Source organism: Lolium rigidum, chromosome 7, assembly GCF_022539505.1.
Source record: "Lolium rigidum isolate FL_2022 chromosome 7, APGP_CSIRO_Lrig_0.1, whole genome shotgun sequence".
NCBI classification, from domain to species: domain Eukaryota; kingdom Viridiplantae; phylum Streptophyta; class Magnoliopsida; order Poales; family Poaceae; genus Lolium; species Lolium rigidum.
This window is the reverse complement of record NC_061514.1, coordinates 35,742,666-35,764,008: the sequence shown is the minus strand read 5'-3', so window position 1 is coordinate 35,764,008 and position 21,343 is coordinate 35,742,666. Positions and strand designations below refer to the sequence as shown.

The 21,343-nt window shown below is 47.2% G+C and overlaps 2 protein-coding genes across 2 annotated transcripts; both read right to left on the bottom strand.

The window, feature by feature from the left end:
• Positions 1 to 5,602: 5,602 nt before the first annotated feature.
• On the bottom strand, positions 5,603 to 8,249 carry LOC124671182 (beta-fructofuranosidase, insoluble isoenzyme 7-like). Its single transcript, XM_047207591.1, has 4 exons — positions 8,165 to 8,249; positions 6,375 to 7,644; positions 6,151 to 6,244; positions 5,603 to 5,824 (listed from the first exon to the last, which is right to left on the bottom strand). Exons 1-4 carry the CDS (start codon positions 8,244 to 8,246, stop codon positions 5,603 to 5,605), a joined length of 1,668 nt encoding a protein of 555 aa, XP_047063547.1. The 5' UTR covers positions 8,247 to 8,249.
• A 1,434-nt stretch (positions 8,250 to 9,683) lies between these two features.
• Positions 9,684 to 18,168, bottom strand: LOC124670607 (beta-fructofuranosidase, insoluble isoenzyme 7-like). The gene is made up of 3 exons (XM_047207088.1): positions 16,880 to 18,168; positions 16,685 to 16,778; positions 9,684 to 10,205 (listed from the first exon to the last, which is right to left on the bottom strand). Exons 1-3 carry the CDS (start codon positions 18,145 to 18,147, stop codon positions 9,969 to 9,971), a joined length of 1,599 nt encoding a protein of 532 aa, XP_047063044.1. The 5' UTR covers positions 18,148 to 18,168; the 3' UTR covers positions 9,684 to 9,968.
• Between the last annotated feature and the right edge of the window lie 3,175 nt (positions 18,169 to 21,343).

Below are 21,343 nucleotides of genomic sequence, written 5' to 3'. Positions count from 1 at the left end.
CATGTATCAGTCTGTGGCAAGCCTCGCCGACGAGGAGTGTGACGGCTGTGCCAGGAATCAATACACGGCCAGCCAAAGTGACGAGTAGCGTGAACTTGCTTCCACGGCGCAGCATGCGGTGGAGCTGATGAAAGGTGCATGGCGCGACAACGAACTGGTTGTGGGCATCGGAATGCAACTCGACCACAATGGAAAGATGGTCATGAGCGTCGTCAAGCAGTTGGACCAATACGGCAAGCCAGGCATAAGTGTGCGGCCAACCATAGCGTTAGCAGGAAGGAGTGCTGCTAGTTGTGCACGCAGTAGTACTAGTTGTGCATGAAAATTGTTCAATGCCATGACACTTAGCTTAGGGAGAAACTGGTACACCAACTGCGTGAAGGTTCTCTCTGGTTGCTCTCCTTGTATTCCCGCTTTGGCTTAGACGCATGCTAAACTGGAATAGAGGGATTATATCTTCATGGTTTTGTTTGTTTCGTTCCTTTTCTGCTTGCTGATATTATGTTTTCTACTCCCTCCGTTCCTAAAAAAACTTCTCAACTTTGTCTAGATACGGATGTACCTATAAGAACGGAGGGAGTATTAACTGTTAATTTATCCAGGTGATTTGTTGTATTTAAGCGATGATAATGAAAATATATTTTGCATTAGTTAATTGTCCAAGTCATTTGTTGTATTTAATCGATGATAAAAAAAATATAGTTTGCATTAGTTAGATGAGATGTTCTAGTTTATAGAAGATAGAGATCCTGAACTTTTATGTTGGAATAGGTTGTAATAATTTCTTGATAAATATATTACAACATATTTTAAAAAACCAATGTGATAGCATGAGGTAATTAATAGTTAAAACTTTGGATTAGTTAGATGTATATCAAGGTCTGGAGCATTTGATATTATTATTTTTATTGGTCGATATCTTGACCTGTGATGCATCCCATGGATCTAACTGTCTCAAGCATGGTCATCTGAAATATCATGTTAGGGTTGTTAGGTTGTTACAACTATATATGTAACATGATATGCCTATCAAGTACTTCCTATGGTCCAAATATGTTGATGTAGATTTCTCTAGATACACATCTATCTAGACTGTTAGTGTGTAGATACATGTGAATCTAGACAAATCTGCGGCAACTAATTTAGAATGGAGGGAGTATGTAGTATGACAGATGCGTTTGTAACGAAGTATGATGTAATAACAAGAAATAGTGTACATTAGAGTAGTCCTGCTGACTTGTACTAATTGTTCATAAATAATCACATTTTAATTTTGATGTAGATCGACATACATAGAACTTTTAACTTTTGTGTGCTAAATTTCTCTCCTTTCGATGAGCTGGCATGTATTTGGACTTGTACAATGGCATTTCCCCATTGTCTTCACAAGAGATCACACATCGTCTTAATTTTGTGCTTTATGGTGCAGCTTGTCCGTTAGCGATGCTTTAGTGCAACTTGGTCAGAACACAACACTACATGATATAGTAAATATTTTGTAGGTGTTAGCAAGTGTATGCAATGATACTTGTTTAATTTGGTAGCTAGCCTTCATCTTTGGTGCTATGCTGGCCATTTTGACTTGTAGCTAGCCTACATCTTTGGTGCTCATTCAAGGTATACAAGCAGGTCTATATCTGGTTGCTGCTGCAACTGTTAGTAATGATAATAGATCAAGGTTATTCCTTGAGCAACTAGACAAGAAAACTATGAGGTATGTTACTATGATGCCACATTTTCATCTCACATAGTCAGTTTTAGTTTTGTAATGTATATCGAGTTGTTGCTATGACCTACTACCTGGCCACAGCATAACTATGCCACTATTGTGCTTGGTGCTTCTTCCGCTTATTCATGTATACATACTCTCTTTGGATCGACCATTAATTAGATTCACTAGATGGTTGGAACTATTCAGCATATCGTGTAACACACATCGAACAATATATATTTCTTGCATCTGGGCCATGTGGTGAAGCACATATTCACATTTCCACATCAACATTTTTCTATGGTTTAATATCTTGCATCTGGCCACGTGGTGAAGAACATTTTCTCATTTCATATTTTATATATAGTATACTGGATGGTTATGCAGTCTCTCTTGGAATTTACTGACCTGATGGTTGTCATCATGACAAAGTTGTATCCTTCTGTTTGCAAATGTTAACATTACCACTGTGGTTCACTGGTATTTATCTCCTAGCAGGCTTTCAAACAGAAGTTTTATTGTGGTATATTAAGAGTAGAACTCTATTTTTTAAATGCCATCATGTACTCATCCAACTTCCTAACCCCTGGAACCTGTTGTGGACCATCTACATTCTATGCCATAACAACTCTAGTCTGGATTAAAAATGTTCTTGTAACACTTCGAGACCTCATTTAATGAGTACTCTATTATATTTATTCATTCATATGTGATGAATGATCAGTGAATTTCCCGGATTTTTTTGCTTGCACTTGTACTTGTCCTGAGTATGGAGGGCGCCTTAGAGCTTAAAAGGGGCCATTGAAAGAGCCATACATAATGAAGGTATGGCTAATGGGAACCCGCTAATCATATATATTTCCTTCATTATTGCCCCTTCATCATCTGGAGCTTACTAGCTTACTATGTAACTTCCCCAAAATCTCCGACAATTTATTTTTTATTTGTATTCCACTTGTCTTGCATACCTCAGCAATGAGGACCTGCCCCTAGGACATCAGTGATGCTAAGGATGCCCTAGCTCCATTTCTTGTTGGTGAAACATCTCTAGAGCTACTGCATGGAAGTATATAAAAATGAGGGGGCGACCACTCGCAGTAATCATTTACTTCGTGTGCTTGATTTTATATCTATACTTGGCTAAAGAATATACTTTTGCAATCATCTCTTGAGTTTGTATATTTAGGAGAGAGCTAAGTAGATGATATAGAAAATCTTTTTTCTTTATCTTGGTAGTAGTAGCACAACAAGTTTAGTATGGATTACTTCTACTGGGCCTGGAGTTGGTCAAGGTAGAACTTTTTAATATCCACTGAACAAGAAGCTACATGGGGTTAGTATATCTCTAGTTAAATTTCTTAGCCATACTGATTTTTCATTTTTGGGTATGCCAATCTGAATAATGTTTCTCTAGCATGCAACATATATGATAGGTACTTTTCTTGTATCCTTAGATTTGTTAAATACTAAGTTCCTTCATACTACTTGATTCAGTTGGATTGAATACCTCAACTGAAAGTTGAGTTTATACCTGAAATGTGTTGTTACTAGCATCTAGAGCCTTTGTCTAGTCACCCTAGAACATGGCCAATTATGATTAGGAAATATGTTTATTTGATTTATTCAAATGTATGAATGTTAATTCTATATACCCAGAAGTTGCTATGCATTGTTCGCTGTAGCAGAGTGGAATGGATCATTTGTAGTTCATTATGTTGAACCAAAACTATGCTTGTATACGAAAATTAGGTCGTTGCCTTGTCGTGCATATCATGAATGCCTATATTATACTTGCTTTGAACCTCTGATCCTGGTATTGATCCCGGCTCTGATAGGTTGGAAAAACACCTATGGATGATGCATGACTGGTTGTCGATGACCAAAATTGCTGGCGGGTACTGTTTCCTCATTCTTCTTTCTCTTGGCTGGTTGTTCTCTGCTTCATGGCCTATGTTTTTGTGACTCTATTTTCCAGTCATGATTTTCTGCTTGTGTCACCCTTGGAAGGTTATGTTATTGGATTCATTAGGTGCTTCTCCTACATGAGGTGACTCAGTGGTTGATGATGCCATGATGGATCCATACCATGGATGAGAAGATAGTGATCATCGTGTAACCTGATGGTGTCAATGCATGCTTGCTGTGCAAGAATCGTGCTGGCTATCTTTATGTATTTACATTGATAACATCGTCTTCTTCTGACAAGTGTAAAGAACATGTAATTATTATCCATGGTGTTGTCATATGTGCATTATTTTTAGAATGATCTCCGATGTACCATTTTATTACAGAATTTAGTGCGTTGTATCAGTACAAGTTTCATATGGTTAATCCAATAAAAAAGTTTCATGTAGTTGAATGGATTGACCCATTGAGATCATGGTTTCCGTCTGCTTTCAGGAGAATGCACGTACTAGAAATCCAGTCGTAATTTCTGGCTCCATTTACATTTTTTTGCTAACTAAAGGCAACAAACAAGAAATGCACTGGTCAGCAACGACCAATTTTTTTTTGCTGATTGAGGCGATCTTGTCAATTCAGTTGATTGATCTAGAAAAGAAACAAAAGAAGAGAGGATAAATCATGTGGGAGCTGCATGTATTTCACGGCGAGGACGTAACGTATGCACATTGAGCTCAGCCGCTCAGCCTGACGTAGTCGTGACGGTGAGGCAAATGCATGAATGCAACACATAGTTTTTCCATGGTTGCGTTGAATCATTCATGGCACATATCTTTGGCGCTGTGCATGCGTCAACATTAATTGCAACCGATTCGGTAGTTTCCACAGAATTCCATAGATTAGGGGATTTGATTACAATTAGTAATTCATGGCACCGATTTTTGGCGCTTTGGCATGCGTTAACATTGCAACTGATTCAGTAGTTTCCATAGAATTCCATAAATTACGGGATTTGATTACAATTAGTAATTAATGCGAGAGAAAAAATTGCAGGAGTTTCATTTTCACCTACCCATCCATGTCACCGATCCACGTCAACGGCGCATCACGGCCGTGCATCCTCTCCCATGCTCCCCTCATCCCCTTCCTGACTTCTCGTGATACAATTCCTCCTCTCAGAATCCAAAAAAATGCGGGAAGGATGAAATTGGCGCCAAGTTTTAGAGATTTGAACGAAAACTCGACCTCAAGTTTTTGCCTATAAATATAACGGATGGTGCGGCGCACAACCCAAGGGCACCCAAGGCCGGCGCCCCAAGTACCCCCTCTCCCAAACCCTAGCTACTCCCTCCTCCTTCTCTTGCGGTGCTTACGGCGAAGCGCTGCCGGAGATCTCCACCACCACCGTCACCACGCTGTCGTGTTGGCGGGATTCCGAGGAGGATCTACTATATCTGCTGCCCGCTGGAACGGGGAGAAGGACACCGTCATCAACACCGTACGTGTGATCGAGTGTGGATGTGTTGCCCGATTGTGGCACCGTCAAGATCTTCTACACGCTTTTGCAAGAGGCAAGTGATCGACTACATCAACCACGAGATCTATCTCGTTAACGCTTAGAGATCTTCAAGGGTATGATGATCTTCACCTCGTTGCTACCAACTACTAGATTAAATCTTGACTTGTTATTCATTCTTGCGGTAGGAATTTTTTTATTTTCTATGCTACGAATCCCTACAGTAGAGCCCAGTTATTGGAATCTTGGCACAAAATTCTAACGAAAGTTAAATTGACCGAACACTAATCTAAATCTTAGCTAGCCAAAAATTGGCAAAACCGATCTAGTTTTATTATTGAAGATAGCATAACTTTGCTTCGAAGATAGCATAAATCACTTATAGCCAAAACCCATAACTTGACAAGCAAACATAAAACAAAGGTCAATGATAAAACAAAGTTAGGGGGAGCAAGCACCAACATGGGCACCCCCTACAAAGCCTTGGTGTCCGGTTCAATGGAACCACTGGCTCCACCATTCATGGCCGCCGTCGCTAGCTCCCACGCCTCCAGCTTGGAGACCTTCACGGCACATGTCCCTTTGTTGAACACGTACAGTCGGCTGCTACTCGTTGCCACGTGCTCCGGGTACACACGGGCCGTCATGCAAGTCCTCCCACCGTCGCCGAAGCTCTCCACCACCGTGTGATCGATCTGCATTTGACCGTACATGCCGTGTTAATCATCTCAGCTCATTTGGTACCGTGTCAATGTACGAAACATGTTTTGTTTGCCTTGGTATTTTTCCTACCCCCTCCGTCCCAATAGAGGTGATGCACTTGTTTTGCGTATCCAAACTTTGACCAGTAATTTGATAAGTAAAATATTTGTCAGTTGTTACAAAAAATATACCATTAGAAGTTTCATTCAAATACAATTCAATGGTCTAACATGCATAACATATAATTAATATTTAGTTGACCAAATCAATAGTGTGCGCCTTTTAAATTGGGATAGATTGGAGTAGGGGTTCAACTCACCAGTGTTCTGAGCGACAAGAACTTGTCCTTCTCCACGTCCACGTCCAGAAATGCTCCGTAGGATGTCTTGTGTACCCCTTCTTTCGTAGATGACCTGTGCATTTTTCAGGTTTGCAAAAAAATGTTCAGCGATCGTGACATTTCTTTACCTAGATGTTTGCAAAAACTAGCACGTGTAACACTGTAATATCTCTTCATCAAAGAAAAGGTTCAATGATGCTTACTTTGTGAGGTCGGTGCACATGAGGACCTTGTACGTGTCAAGGTGCCTGAACACCCTGAAGAACACAGCCGTGTGCTCCTCCAGGTCGGCGGAGGCCATGACGAGCAGCCCGAACGGGCCGACTCCACCGTGCACGGACGCACCCTTCTCCGCGCAGAGCCCCCGCGGATCCAGCAGCCATTTCGGGTCCAATGTCTCGGCATCCTCGAGGTTTGGGATCTCAAAGACGACCTCCACGTCAGCCTGGGAGCTGACGATGCCGGCGATCTCCTTCGTGCCGCCGGCCTCCACCTCCGTCGCCCACTGCAGGCCGACCCGCTTCCTCCGAAGCGTTTCTATCTCCTCCACTGGCCACTGCACAAGCCGCTTCCCGTCGGAGTCCAACCACATCGCCCTTGGGAATGCCTGGAGGCCGGCCCAGCCTCTGGCAACGCCACCGCCGTCCGTCTCGTCGACCCACGCCCACAACACGCGCCGCTTCTTGCGTGCGTCGTAGAAGGACTTGGAGGCATAGAGGTGGCCGTGGTCGAACCGGCGCCAGTGCCTGCAGTCGACGCCAAGCTCGGGCTCCGCCGCCACGAAGGTGTCCGCCTCGTCGTCGTACCGCCCCACCATGTAGTGGTCCTCCCTACCCAGGTCACTGAGCTTGAGCACGTGTGTCACCCCCGGGCCGCTCGGCGTCGACACGTCGAGCCCGTCGGTGCCTCGCTCCGCCACGGGGAACAGGTCGGGGCACTCGAGCTCAGGGATGTCCGGCGAGCTGACGTGCAGCGGCACAGCATTGCGCTCCCAGCGAAGGAAGTCGGTGCTCCGGAAGACGAGTATCGAGCCGAGGCCGCCGACCTCTGCTCCGACGCCGACTCGCCACAGGCCGTCGCGGCCACGCCACGCCTCCGTCGGGTCGCGGAAGTTGTTGCGGGTGACGTCGGCGGGGATCGGGATGACCGGGTTGCAGCTGGGCTTCTCCCACTCGCGGAGGAGCGGGTCGGAGGGGTCCTTTGCGAAGGCCACGTTCTGGACCTGCGCCCTGTTGGTGTCGAGGCCGGTGTAGAGGATGGCTGGCCGGCCGTCAGGGAGGACGGTGGCGGAGCCTGAGTAGCAACCGTTGACGTCGAACGGTGCTGTGGGATTGATTGCATTCTCGAGGGCGGCCCAGTTCACGAGGTCACCGGAGACGGAGTGGCCCCACGAAAGCTTGCCGTTGCCCCATGTGGCGTCGCGGGGATTGTACTGGTAGAAGAAGTGGTAGATGCCATTGTGGTACATTGGCCCTGCCGTTAATAACCAAGATACTAGCTTATTAGCTGATTAATATAAAAAGAATTTTTTCACATAAAACTAGTCACAATGCATAGTATTATATATAAATGCATAGTATCATATATAAAGATTTTGTTTTTGCATAATGCATGGTATCATGTACTAGTATGATAGTACTATATATTACTATTTGCATAATGCATGGTATCATGTACTACTATTATTTATGTTTTTATATTAATCGATTTGTAAAAAAATTAATGTAAATCTATGCACGACATGTGTTTGACATTAAAATTTCACTTTCTAGTACTACGTGCTATTAAAAGTATTTTCCTATAATTTTACTATCATCTCTCTTATATTTAATTGCACTGTAACGTTACTTTTTTTATATCCATAAAATACATGATACTATCTATGATACTTTTATTATGAGTAGTCTAACATCATCTACTTAAGTGCTGCTGTAAAACAATTGATAGTGTAAACGGAGAAAAGGGCCGGAGAAGAAAGAGAGAACAAACGTACCATTGGGATCATTTTGCCAATTCTTCGCGGGTTGGAAGTGGTAGGCGGTTCGGCCATTGCGCGGGTGCTCGATTCCATTCATGGCGCGAATCAGAGAGGAAAACGAAGCTATTGTTGGATGGATTGCAAATTGCACAGTACTCAGCGCAAGTTATAGCCGCTCACTTCTCCAAGCTTAATGCAAGTCAATGAGACTTGCATCCATCCATATGGACAATAATTTAGTTCTTAAATTTGATTTGAAGATTCGCAGAAGATACCAAACATAAAGTACTTGCTATCGAAGTACACGACTTTGCATCCATATAGCTTAAGATATTAGTTTAGCGATCGCTGAAAAGATCAAGCAATGTGCTCGCTGTCTTGGCGTCAAAAATATAAATTCAAGTCAACAAGACGTGCGCCTTCGAAAATCTTTTTTTATATTTCTGCTAGACGCGCTTACCACTGGCTGACTAGGACGAGTGCTAATCAGATAAGATGCTTAGTTAAGAAGTTGTTCACTTAGATGCCACACAACAACCTACCATCCGAACTTTGCCATCGGAAGATTTCTCTCCACCTGTTTAGATACAATCTCTTACGCTAGTACCATCCAAACTTAGGTATAATCTCTCCACCTGTTTAGAATCATCTCCTCTATGGTTGTCGTCCTTTTTTTTTGTTTTTCGATGTGTTGTCTGTGAGGGTGAGCATGGCTTTGTTGTGTTGGTGGGCATGTCCCTTTTTGTATCGTTTTTTGACCCAGTTTCCCATTAATTAGCTAGACACCTTATGCATAATTAATGGATAAACTAAAGCTTTTGCCTTGGTTTCAAAAAAATTGAAATCTTCTGGCGAGGTTGAGAGGCATAGAAAACCTGAGACAAAATCTAGATAAACACGGATCGATATGCGCAGGTTTAGGGCTCAACGATATTGAGGATGAAAAGCACTAGTCTTGGTCTTCATCTATATTGATATGGTGGAAACAAGTACAATGATTTTACAATGGAGGACTCGCCGGGTTTTACACACAACTGGACAAGCTTGATCCTGATGTAGAATAGACTAGGCAACTATCCCCTTGTTGATTCTCGAACGTGTAGGTCTTCTGGTGCTCATGAATATGTCCCCTCTCTCGTCGCCGATCGTCTCCTTTTGTAGTCTTCGTCTAGGTGTCCTTCCCTGATGCAAACCGATTGTCACCATTCTCCTTATTATAGTGGGTTGTGTCGTGTCCTTCCTTCCGAGTTGGTCTTGTAATTCTTCTTTGATCCAAACCAACCAAATTATGCTAATTATTATGAGTGGTTGTTTCTCGGTCAACTTAGAACTAGGTATTTATCCGAGCATATTCATATATATGCCCAATAAAGATGTTCCTGTGCCTTTGTAAGTTGCAATATGAGATGAGCGGGAAGCATGAGAAGATAGGGGTGAGTGTACATGCATATTTGTGAGGCAAGCGTGTGCGTTGAATTGTTTACTTCAAAAAAAAAAAGACGATGAAGATAAGTAAATAGGAGAGATGGGCATGGAAACGTAGAACATATGTACTTTCTATATTTCTTTTGCACAGAATAAACACGACGCGGACTGTTGGCTGACATGTGTTAATCAGCAAACACTCTTGGACTACTCTTCTTTCTTATGGGCTTTCTTATACTACTTACACTATCCTGACAAGTACTTACAATCCTGACATACACAACTAAAGAAATTCCCAAAAATACACCCCCAAAAGACCATAATTTGGCCACGAAAATCCAATCGGCCGCATAATTGGCCATCCACCGAAGGAACTACTAATCACAATTTCCTCCTAATATGCTTGGCGTAGGTGCATGGAGGAGGCAGCGGTGATGAGCCCGTCGCCCGGGAGGTTCACTTTGGCCGGCGCCAGCTCCCACGCGTCCAGCTTGGACACCTTGACGGCGCCGGTGCCGTTGTTGAACATGAAGAGGCGGCTGTTGGCCGTCGCCACGTGCTCCGGGTAGGCCCGCGCCGTGATGACCGTCCGGCCGCCGCCGCCGTAGCTCTCCACCACCGAGTGGTCAACCTGTTGCAAGGATAGAACACATATTAGCACTCCATTTTCCAGTGCAAATAAGCATCGGAATAATCTACTGTATGAAACGAGGAGCTCACCAGTGTCCTGAGTGATATGCTCCTCTCCTTCTCGATGTCAATGTCCACGAACCCTCCATACGGCGGCTTGTACACGTCGGCTCTCGTGGTCGATCTGCACAAGTTAATTCACAGGATGATTGTTAGTGTGAGTATGATTTTTCTGTCGCTGCAAATGCTTAGGTTCAGAAGTGAGAGAGCTCTGTTTTGGCTGTACCTTCTGAGGTCGGTGCACATGAGAACCTTGTACTTGCCATCGTGCCTGAACACTCTGAAGAAGACGGAGGTGTGCTCCTGCAGGTCGCCGGACGCCAGGACGATCAGCCCGAACGGGCCGACGCCGCCGAGCACCGACGCGCCCTTCTCACCGCACAGCATCTGCGGGTCAAGCAGCTGGTTGGGGTCGAGGTTTTCGGCGCCCTCTAGGGATGGGACCTCGAAGACCACCTCCACATCGGCCTGCATGCCGGCGACGCCGATGATCTCGTTCATGCCACCGGCGTTCATCTCTGCTCCAAGCAACCCGACCCGCGTCTTCCTCAGCGTCTCGATCTCCTCGATCGGCCACTGCAGCAGCTGCTTCCCGTCGTCGGAGAGCCAGATCCTCCTCGGGACGGTCTGCACGCCGGCCCAGCCCCTGGCGAGGTAGTCGGCCTCGGGGTCAGACTCGTTGGCCCAGCTCCAGAGCACGCGCCGGTTCTTGCTCGCGTCATAGAAGGACTTGGACGCGTAGACGTGGCCGTAGTCAAAGCGGTGCCATGTCCGGCAGTCATTGTCCGCCCCCACCGGCGAGAAGGTGTCGGCGGCGTCGTCGTACCGCCCCAGCACGTAGTAGTCGCTGAGCGTGACCATCACGCTCTGCTTCAGCACATAACTCGCCGCCGCACCGTTCGAGGGGGTGTAGTCGAGCCCGTTCTGATCGCCGGGCCCTGCCACGGGGAAAAGGTCCGGGCACTCCACCATGCCAGCGTCGCCTGACGAGTATAGCGGCTCGGCGTTGCGCTCCCATTGCCGGAAGTCCTTGCTGCGGTAGACGAGCGTGGACCCCGTGCCGTCCTTGAGCCCCGCGGAGACGGCGACGCGCCAGAGGCCGTCACGGCCAATCCACGCCGTGGAGGGGTCTCGGAAGTTGTCATGTACGACGTCGTCGGGGAGCGCGATGACGGGGTTGTAGCTGGGCTTGACCCACTCGCGGAGGAGCGGGTCGGAGGCATTCTTGGGGAAAGCAACGTTCTGGACCTGGTTGTTGTTGGCGTCGATGCCAGTGTAGAGGAAGACCGGGGTGCCGTCGGCGAGGAAGGTGGCGGAGCCGGACCAGCAGCCGTTGATGTCGAAGGAGGAGTCCGGGTCCATGGCGTTCTCGAGGGCGGACCAGTTTATGAGGTCGACGGAGACGGAGTGACCCCAGGAGAGGTTGCCGTTGCCCCAGGTGGCCAGGTACGGGTTGTGCTGGTAGAAGAAGTGGTAGACACCCTTGTAATACATCGGCCCTGTACATTATTCAAAGGAAAAAAAAATTAAAGAATGTGAGTTGAGTTCCTCTCGCTGTCGATGTCCGTACGGCGGATTGTGCCCAAAAATTGAATGAGCACGGATACGCCGGGAAGGAAGGCCCGCTTCTCCGCGTGTGCGCGCGATGTTGCGATTCGACTAGGCGATGTTCGCAGTTGACTAGGCGCTTTGGTCAAGGAACGAGATTGTTTTTTTTTGTTTTTTTTTGGAAAACACTTGCTTTCCCCCGCGGGATGAGAACCCCCACCGCCCGCCTCCGCCAAATTCCACCGCTGCGCCCTCGCCACGCCGTTCCTCTCCCTCTGCAACTATGCCGCCCCGCCCCTGGGGTTCCTCCGCCACGCCGTTCAAAGGAGAAAAAAAAAAGTGCGCCAGTTGAGCTGAGCACGGGTACGACGGATCTCCGGGAATCGCGGAAAAGAAGAGCGCTACTCGCTACCAGCTGGCGCCGGACGGAACGAAGCCTAATCTGCCCAGACATGCGCGAGGTCAAGGAACGAGACTCTGGCACGACAAGGAGGGCCCCACATTCTTAACAGCGCTTGGACGAGTTGAGCGCACACTGACAGCGACAACTCCCCGCCGCCCCAACCCCTAATTCTAACCCACGGCGTGCAGCGCCGCGCCGTATCCAGGCCTCCATGCGCTTACTTTCCAGCGCCGCCGCGGAAATCGCCGCCGTCCCCGCTTCTCCTGCATCGGAAGCTCCAAGCTGGCGCGGCCATGGATCCTCGAACTGCATCCACCCGGAACTACGGGGCCAGGGGGGCGAGGGACAGGAGAGACCTCCGTCGGGGACTTCCATTGATACGAGAGTCAATCGCCCAAAAGCCCAAAAGCCCTAAATGGGAATACAAGATTTGCCCGTGTCAACCAATTAATCCAAAAAGCCCATCATTACCCTCCGCCTTAACCCAACCAAAAAAAACAATTTCACTCCATTTTTTCCTTTTCTTTTCTTTCCGGCCCACGCCCATTTCCTTTAGCTACCAACATCATCAAATTTCAAACGTATTACTAGAAAAACAACTCAAGCTCGGTAAAAGAACAAAAGATTTACTCGCTCCCCTCCTCCTACGTTCCATAACATGGATGTCTCACCGTTGTCAAAAAAATAAAAATGCGTGTACCCAGACATGCTTTACTGCGTACTTTCTGGACATTCACATCACACAAACAGCAATAAAAGTCCTCACACCACAGCAGCCTCCGCAGACATTTCATTTCAGCATACACATTTCGACGCACAATGCAACTCAAGATTACTAATCAAGCAAAGTGTTACAGCACTGTACTACAAGCTCTGACTTTCCGCTCACCACATTACAAGACTTGAAACACTAGTTTACATCAACACAGCACCAGCCTGCCGCCAACGGCCGGTCCACGACGGAACCAAGCGGACCTGTCGCCGTGGACGACTTTGACACAAAGCCGCCGCTGAAACCCTCGCCTGCATCAGACATTACCACAAACCTGCAGTCACATATTAAAAAAAACAAATACATCATTTGTGTCTATGCACGACTCAAACTGCACCAGACACTTGCTTTTCAAGTTTACAGCTATTCTAATCAAAAGTATCTCAACATAGATATATATAAGTAACCTATTTATTCAATTCTGCATTTTCAACTGCAGCTCACCCACGCCTACAATCAACATACATGCAAAACTAGCGTGCTTCTCACTTCACAACACCAATGGGTATGCAGTGAATATTGCGTCTACTCATCATGTAAAGACAACATCAAGGAAATACTAAGCACAGTCAGGCAAGTCAAAGGACAAAGAGTTTAACCTTGTTGACGATCAGATCAAGGATACCAGAGGTGGAGTCTGCTCTATACAGTGGTGCTGTCCTGCATATAATCAAGCAATAGGTCAGACGAAAAACCACTTGTTTTTGCTTAGTTTGTCATTACACAGCTTTTGAAACTGTACCGAGACAATTTGCAAGCACATGCAGTGTTCACACATATCAATTGGCAATTCAGCTCCAGCAAGAACATACCAATCAAGCTAAAACCAACAAAGGGCATAAACGAATGTAACATGAAATAATTAACTTGCTACTAAAGCAAACTTTGAAAATAAATTCACCAACATCAAGCAACCGGGTCAGGAAACTACTATTCCATTTAGTTACCTGATCAAGTGAAAGATAAGAATAGTTTGCAAAGGCCAAAAATTTCACGATTAATATGCTCATCTGAAGCATACCATTGCAACTCAAATTCATTTATAAGCCAGATTACCCAATTCCATTGAACCCCAGTTAAATTGATGATCAACTTGGTTAAAAAATCATGCATTGATAAACAACTTGGTTAAAAAATCATGCATTGATAAACAACTTTGATCCCTAGTTGCTTTAGAATAACTTAATCAACCCCTTTGAGGCTCCGGAACTGCTAACACTAATTCCATTGAACCCCAGTTAAATTGATGATCATGTATTAGGGTTAGTCCAATACCTTTAACATGTCATATCATTATTCTTGTATGCGCATTGCATCGATGCCATGTGTTGATTGTTATTCTACATTTCTGGTGTTTGCTTCTTCGCGATCGATAGAGCAAGTGCCCGAGACAATGAAGTCTGACAATGACGTAGAACAATAATTGTCCATCGATGAACAAGTCAAGCATGGGATCTCCGAAGATCCATATTGGTTTGTCAGGGACAAAGGCAAGCTCTAACCTGGTTCATATATGGTTTCAAAATGCTTTACTTCTGGGTTCCTACATATTGCATATGATTCCAATATGTTTTATCGGCAGATATAGTTATTCTATGTGTGTTGCATTTACCATCCTTGTAGCCTAAATACTATGATCCACTGCTCCCAGCAAGACTAGGTTTGAGCTCGTGTGCATCGCTAGAGCCGTTGTATCGAATATGCTTAGCCATGCTTAGTTGACTAATTCTGATCCATCCGGTTGATGAATCAAAGCTGCGATTGAACTTAGTATGGCAGGATGACGTGGTAAAATCAGTGATGATAATTAAACTTTCTTAAAGGTTTGGATGGGCCGCCACATGGGGATGTGGTGGTTTGACTCGTTCGCGCCGATACTAGGACCCGAGTTCTCGCCTCCAGAACAATAGACTGAGCGTACAACCACACGGGGCCATGGGAACCCCTTGGCCCAAACTTGCTAGCTTACCCATGAGTCAATTTGTTTGCGAGTTCAATTTCCCATACGCATGGGGAAAAGGTGGAAAAGGTTTTCAAAGTGCATCATACAGGGCGTAGCTAGGGTGAAGGATGTTGGAGGCATTGAACTGGATCTCCTGCGCACAATGACCGGGACCACCTTGGAGAATGGCTACCTACGATGACGGAGTTCCCTAGTTAGTTTGGCTCATGGAATAGGCGAAGCAAGGGAAAGGTTTTGGTCGGCCACCCTATGCCGGCACACCAAGGAAGTGTGTTAATCATGTGGCGTTAAGAGTCGGTTGGCGCGTATGGGTAAAGTTGTACACCCCTGCAGGGTTAAATCTTTTCAAAAAGCCGTGTCCACGGTTACGGACGACTTGGGAAAGGACGTGTTGATCTAGACAACTTTAACCTAATCGTAAAACTTGGAAACAATGTGTGATAAGGATCCCTTCTCAGGGTATCGAGGGAGTGATCCTAGTTGATAGGTTTAGCGAATGATGAAGATTCGGTGGATTCAATATGATGATCAGTAGAGCTAGAATATCGCTCTCTTATCATCTTTTAAAAATAATCTAAGTAGACGAGCTTCTGCTCCCTCTTGTTTTACAAAGGAAAACTGGCTTTCTGCATAATAAGCTCCACATAAAGCCTCGCATACCAGCTTTGCTAAAAGGTTGTAATAAGTCTTGCTGAGTCCTTGTACTCAGCTTTGCATGCTTTGTTTCAGACGAAGTCGCTCCAACAAATGGTGGTTTCTAGGTCGACATCAACGAGTAGCTTGGGATTTCCAGGTGGCAGCCTGTAATCTATGGGCTGGGACGTCCCGTTATGCTCCTGGCCTCTTAGGCCTTTTGCTATCTTGCTATTTAGAATAGCATAAGTTCACTTCCGTTGATTGGTGAAATGTCAGGTCAGTGACCTCTAACCTCTGCTTGTAATGCTTTGGTTTTTTTTGTGTTTAGTTATGAGCTTGTATTACTCTTTGAGTTCTTCCTGTAGGCCCTAAAGATCTAGGTTAGGTTTATGCCAGATGAAGATCTGGGTTTGTCTAGCCCCGACCTCCGGGTTCCCGACAAAAAAAGACAATGAAGATATGTAAATAGGAGAGATGGGCATGGAAACGTAGAACATATGTACTTTCTATATTTCTTTTCACAGAATAAACACGACCCGGACTGTTCGCTGACATGTGTTAATCAGCGAACTCTCTTCGACTACTCTTCTTTCTTATGGGCTTTCTTATACTACTTACACTATCCTGACAGATACTTACTATCCTGACATACACAACTAAAGAATTCCCCAAAATACACCCCCAAAAGACCATAATTTGGCCACGGAAATCCAATCGGCCGCATAATAAGGCCACCCGCCGAACCGAACGAACTACTAATCACACTCTCCTCCTAATACGCTTGGCGTAGGTGCATGGAGGAGGCAGCGGTGATGAACCCGTCGCCGGGGAGGTTCACTTTGGCCGGCGCCAGCTCCCACGCGTCGAGCTTGGACACCTTGACGGCACCGGTGCCGTTGTTGAACATGAAGAGGCGGCTGTTGGCCGTCGCCACGTGCTCCGGGTAGGCCCGCGCCGTGATGACCGTCCGGCCACCGCCGCCGTAGCTCTCCACCACCGAGTGGTCAACCTGTTGCAAGGATAGAACACATATTGGCACTCCATTTTCCAGTGCAAATAAGCATCGGAATAATCTACTGTATGGAGCGAGGAGCTCACCAATGTTCTGAGCGATATGCTCCTCTCCTTCTCGATGTCGATGTCCACAAACCCTCCGTACGGCGGCTTGTACACGTCGGCTCTCGTAGTCGATCTGCCAAAGTTAATTTGCAGGATGATTGTTAGTGTGAGTATGATTTTGATGTCACTACGCATGCCTATGTTCGGAACTGAGAGAGCTCTGTTTTTATGTACCTTCTGAGGTCGGTGCACATGAGAACCTTGTACTTGCCCTCGTGCCTGAACACTCTGAAGAAGACGGAGGTGTGCTCCTGCAGGTCGCCGGACGCCAGGACGATCAGCCCGAACGGGCCGACGCCGCCGAGCACCGACGCGCCCTTCTCACCGCACAGCATCTGCGGGTCAAGCAGCTGGTTGGGGTCGAGGTTTTCGGCGCCCTCTAGGGATGGGACCTCGAAGACCACCTCCACATCCGCCTGCATGCCGGCGACGCCGATGATCTCGTTCATGCCACCAGCATTCATCTCTGCTCCAAGCAACCCGACCCGCGTCTTCCTCAGCGTCTCGATCTCCTCGATCGGCCACTGCAGCAGCTGCTTCCCGTCGTCGGAGAGCCAGATCCTCCTCGGGACGGTCTGCACGCCGGCCCAGCCCCTGGCGAGGTAGTCGGCCTCGGGGTCCGACTCGTTGGCCCAGCTCCAGAGCACGCGTCGGTTCTTTCCAGCGTCGTAGAAGGACTTGGACGCGTAGACGTGGCCGTAGTCGAAGCGGTGCCATGTCCGGCAGTCGTTGTCCGCCCCCACCGGCGAGAAGGTGTCGGCGGCGTCGTCGTACCGCCCCAGCACGTAGTAGTCGCTGAGCGTGACCATCACGCTCTGCTTCAGCACGTAACTCGCCGCCGCACCGTTGGAGGGGGTGTAGTCGAGCCCGTTCTGGTCGCCGGGCCCCGCCACGGGGAAGAGGTCCGGGCACTCCACCATGCCGGCGTCGCCAGACGAGTATAGCGGCTCGGCGTTGCGCTCCCATTGCCGGAAGTCCTTGCTGCGGTACACCAGCGTGGACCCCGTGCCATCCTTGAGCCCCGCGGAGACGGCGACGCGCCAGAGGCCGTCACGGCCAATCCACGCCGTGGAGGGGTCTCGGAAGTTGTCATGTACGACGTCGTCGGGGAGTGCGATGACGGGGTTGTAGCTGGGCTTGACCCACTCGCGGAGGAGCGGGTCGGAGGCGTTCTTGGGGTAGGCCACGTTCTGGACCTGGTTGTTGTTGGCGTCGATGCCGGTGTAGAGGAAGACCGGGGTGCCGTCGGCGAGGAAGGTGGCGGAGCCGGACCAGCAGCCGTTGATGTCGAAGGAGGAGTCCGGGTCCATGGCGTTGTCGAGGGCGGACCAGTTTATGAGGTCGACGGAGACGGAGTGACCCCAGGAGAGGTTGCCGTTGCCCCAGGTGGCCAGGTACGGGTTGTGCTGGTAGAAGAAGTGGTAGACACCCTTGTAATACATCGGCCCTGTACATCCAAAGGAAAAAAAAAAATGACTGTCAGTTGAGTTCCTCTCGTTGTCGATGTCCGTACGGCGGATTGTGCCCAAAAATTGAATGAGCACGGATACGCAGGGACGGAAGGCGAAGGAAGACGCGATTCGACTAGGCGATGTTCGCATTGACGGAAAAGAAGTGCCGTACGTGGCTGCGCGCTTTGGTCAAGGAACCAGACTCTGACGCGCCCATGAGTGAATCGAGACTGCTTTTTTTCTTTTCTTTTTGGTCGCGTCCTTTTTTTCTTCTCCCATTTTCTCTTCGATTCCCCACCGCCCGGCTGATGGTCGCTGCTTCTTCCGCCAAATTCCACCGCCCCGCCCCGCCCCGCCCCTGGGGTCCCTCCGCCACGCCCTTCAAAGGAGGAAAAAAAAGTGCGCCAGTTGAGCTGAGCACGGGTACGACGGATCTCCGGGAATCGCGGAAAAGAAGAGCGCTACTCGCTACCAGCTGGCGCCGGACGGAACGAAGCCTAATCTGCCCAGACATTCTTAACAGCGCTTGGACGAGTTGAGCGCACACTGACAGCGACAACTCCCCGCCGCCCCAACCCCTAATTCTAACCCACGGCGTGCAGCGCCGCCCCGTATCCAGGCCTCCATGCGCTTCCTTTCCAGCGCCGCCGCGGAAATCGCCGCCGTCCCCGCTTCTCCTGCATCGGAAGCTCCAAGCTGGCGCGGCGGTTCCAGAGGACATGGATCCTCGAACTGCATCCACCCGGAACTACGGGGCCAGGGGGGCGAGGGACAGGAGAGACCTCCGTCGGGGACTTCCATTGATACGACAGTCAATCGCCCAAAAGCCCAAAAGCCCTAAATGGGAATACATGATTTGCCCGTGTCAACCAATTAATCCAAAAAGCCCATCATTACCCTCCGCCTTAACCCAAACAAAAAAACAATTTCACTCGATTTTTTCCTTTTCTTTTCTTTCCGGCCCACGCCATTTCCTTTAGCTACCAAGATCAAATTTCAAACGTACTACAAAAACAACTCAAGCTCAGTAAAAGAACAAGAGTTACTCACTCCTCCTACGTTCCATAACATGGATGTCTCACCGTTGTTAAAAAAAATAAAAATGCATATACCCAGACATGCTTTACTGTGTATACTTTCTGGACATTCACATCACACAAACAGCAATAAAAGTCCTCACACCACAGCAGCCTCCGCAGACATTTCATTTCAGCATACACATTTCGACGCACAATGCAACTCAAGATTACTAATCAAGCAAAGTGTTACAGCACTGTACTACAAGCTCTGACTTTCCGCTCAGCACATTACAAGACTTGAAACACTAGTTTACATCAACACAGCACCAGCCTGCCGCCAACCACCGGAACCAAGCGGACCTGTCGCCGTGGACGACTTTGACACAAAGCCACCGAAATCCTAAGGATACACAGAACCATTATCCCTGCAAGGGAAATATATATGTGCCGTGAATATTGCGTCCACAATGGGTAAACCAAACAGAGCAACACCAATGGGTATGCAGTGAATATTGCGTCAACTCATCATGTAAAGACAACATCAAGGAAATACTAAGCACAGTCAGGCAAGTGAAAGGACAAAGAGTTTAACCTTGTTGACGATCAGATCAAGGATGCCAGAGGTGGAGTCTGCTCTATACAGTGGTGCTGTCCTGCATATATTCAAGCAATAGGTCAGAGCAAAAAGCACTTGTTTTGCTTAGTTTGTCATTACACACCTTTTGAAACTGTACCGAGACAATACGCAAGCACATGCAGTGTTCACACATATCAATTGGCAATTCAGCTCCAGCAACAACATACGAATCAAGCTAAAACCAACAAAGGGCATAAACGGATGTAACATGAAATAATTAACTTGCTACTAAAGCAAACTTTGAAAATAAATTCACCAACATCAAGCAACCGGGTCAGGAAACTACTATTCCATTTAGTTACCTGATCAAGTGAAAGATAAGAATAGTTTTGCAAAGACCAAAATTTTCACGATTAATATGCTCATCTGAAGCATACCATTGCAACTCAAATTCCTTTATAAGCCAGATTACCCAATTAAAAGGAATTGGCCACAAATCAAATCAGATTGCTTGCTTCAGGTATATGCTTCGACTGAATTGGTTGCAACAAGTTAAATTCCCAGTAGTTCTACTATGTTATCAGAGTGAAGAAAACGCATTCAAACCTTCCAGTGTTAATTTTCTGAACACCAGATTTGTGTCGAGATGCCAAATACAATCTCTGTTAATACAACTCCCTTTCCTGCCTCGGACCAGCGGCGCTGCCCAGCTCCAGCCACTACACGCTCTGGAAGACACCCTCTCCTCGGACTCGGAACCAGAGCTTGATGAGCTCCCTGCACATCGCATTTTGCGTCGACAAAGTAATGGATGTAATTGCTAACCAATGGCCATGAGCAGCGCACAGATCAGGGTACCTTATGGTCTGGGAGCAAACCTTCCAGGTTCTGTCAGCATCGGAGACAAGGTCTATCTCTTTCACCGGCGCTGCGTCGTCGCAGCCGCGGCCATGTAGAACACGAGCGGCACCCTTGTCAGAGATGAACAACTGCAAGTTAACATAACAAGGCTCAGAAGCAGCAGAATAATTTACATGAGCAGCAAAGTAATCAAATGGCACCATGAACCATTCAAGATTCAACGCAGAGAAAAAAAACGGTAATCTGGAGGGTTGGTGGACATCAGCATGTTTGGATCAATATGTGTACAGGTAGAACTGAATTTCATACTGTACTAGGAGTTGTCTAGAGTACTAGCATCGCATCCATATCAGTAGCTGTTCCTCTTGCTTGCACACATCATTGATAGCTATGCTACTAGTTCATATATGAAACAAGCAAAAATCCATATTCTTCCTGTTGCTAGCCTGCTACTAGTTCATATGAAACAAACAAAAATCCCTATTCGTCCTCTTGCTAGCTGTTTGCACGCAACACCGTACGTATTCTTCCATTAACTCTGTTATATGGCTAGATCATACGGGTACAGCTAGTGAAAAAGTTCAGGAGGGCTGGTGGACATCAGCACGTTTGGATCAATATGTGTAGAGAGAGAACTGAATTTCATACTGTACTAGGAGTTGCCTAGAGTACTAGCATCGCATCCATATGAGTAGCCGTTCCTCCTGCACACATCATTGCTAGCTCTGCT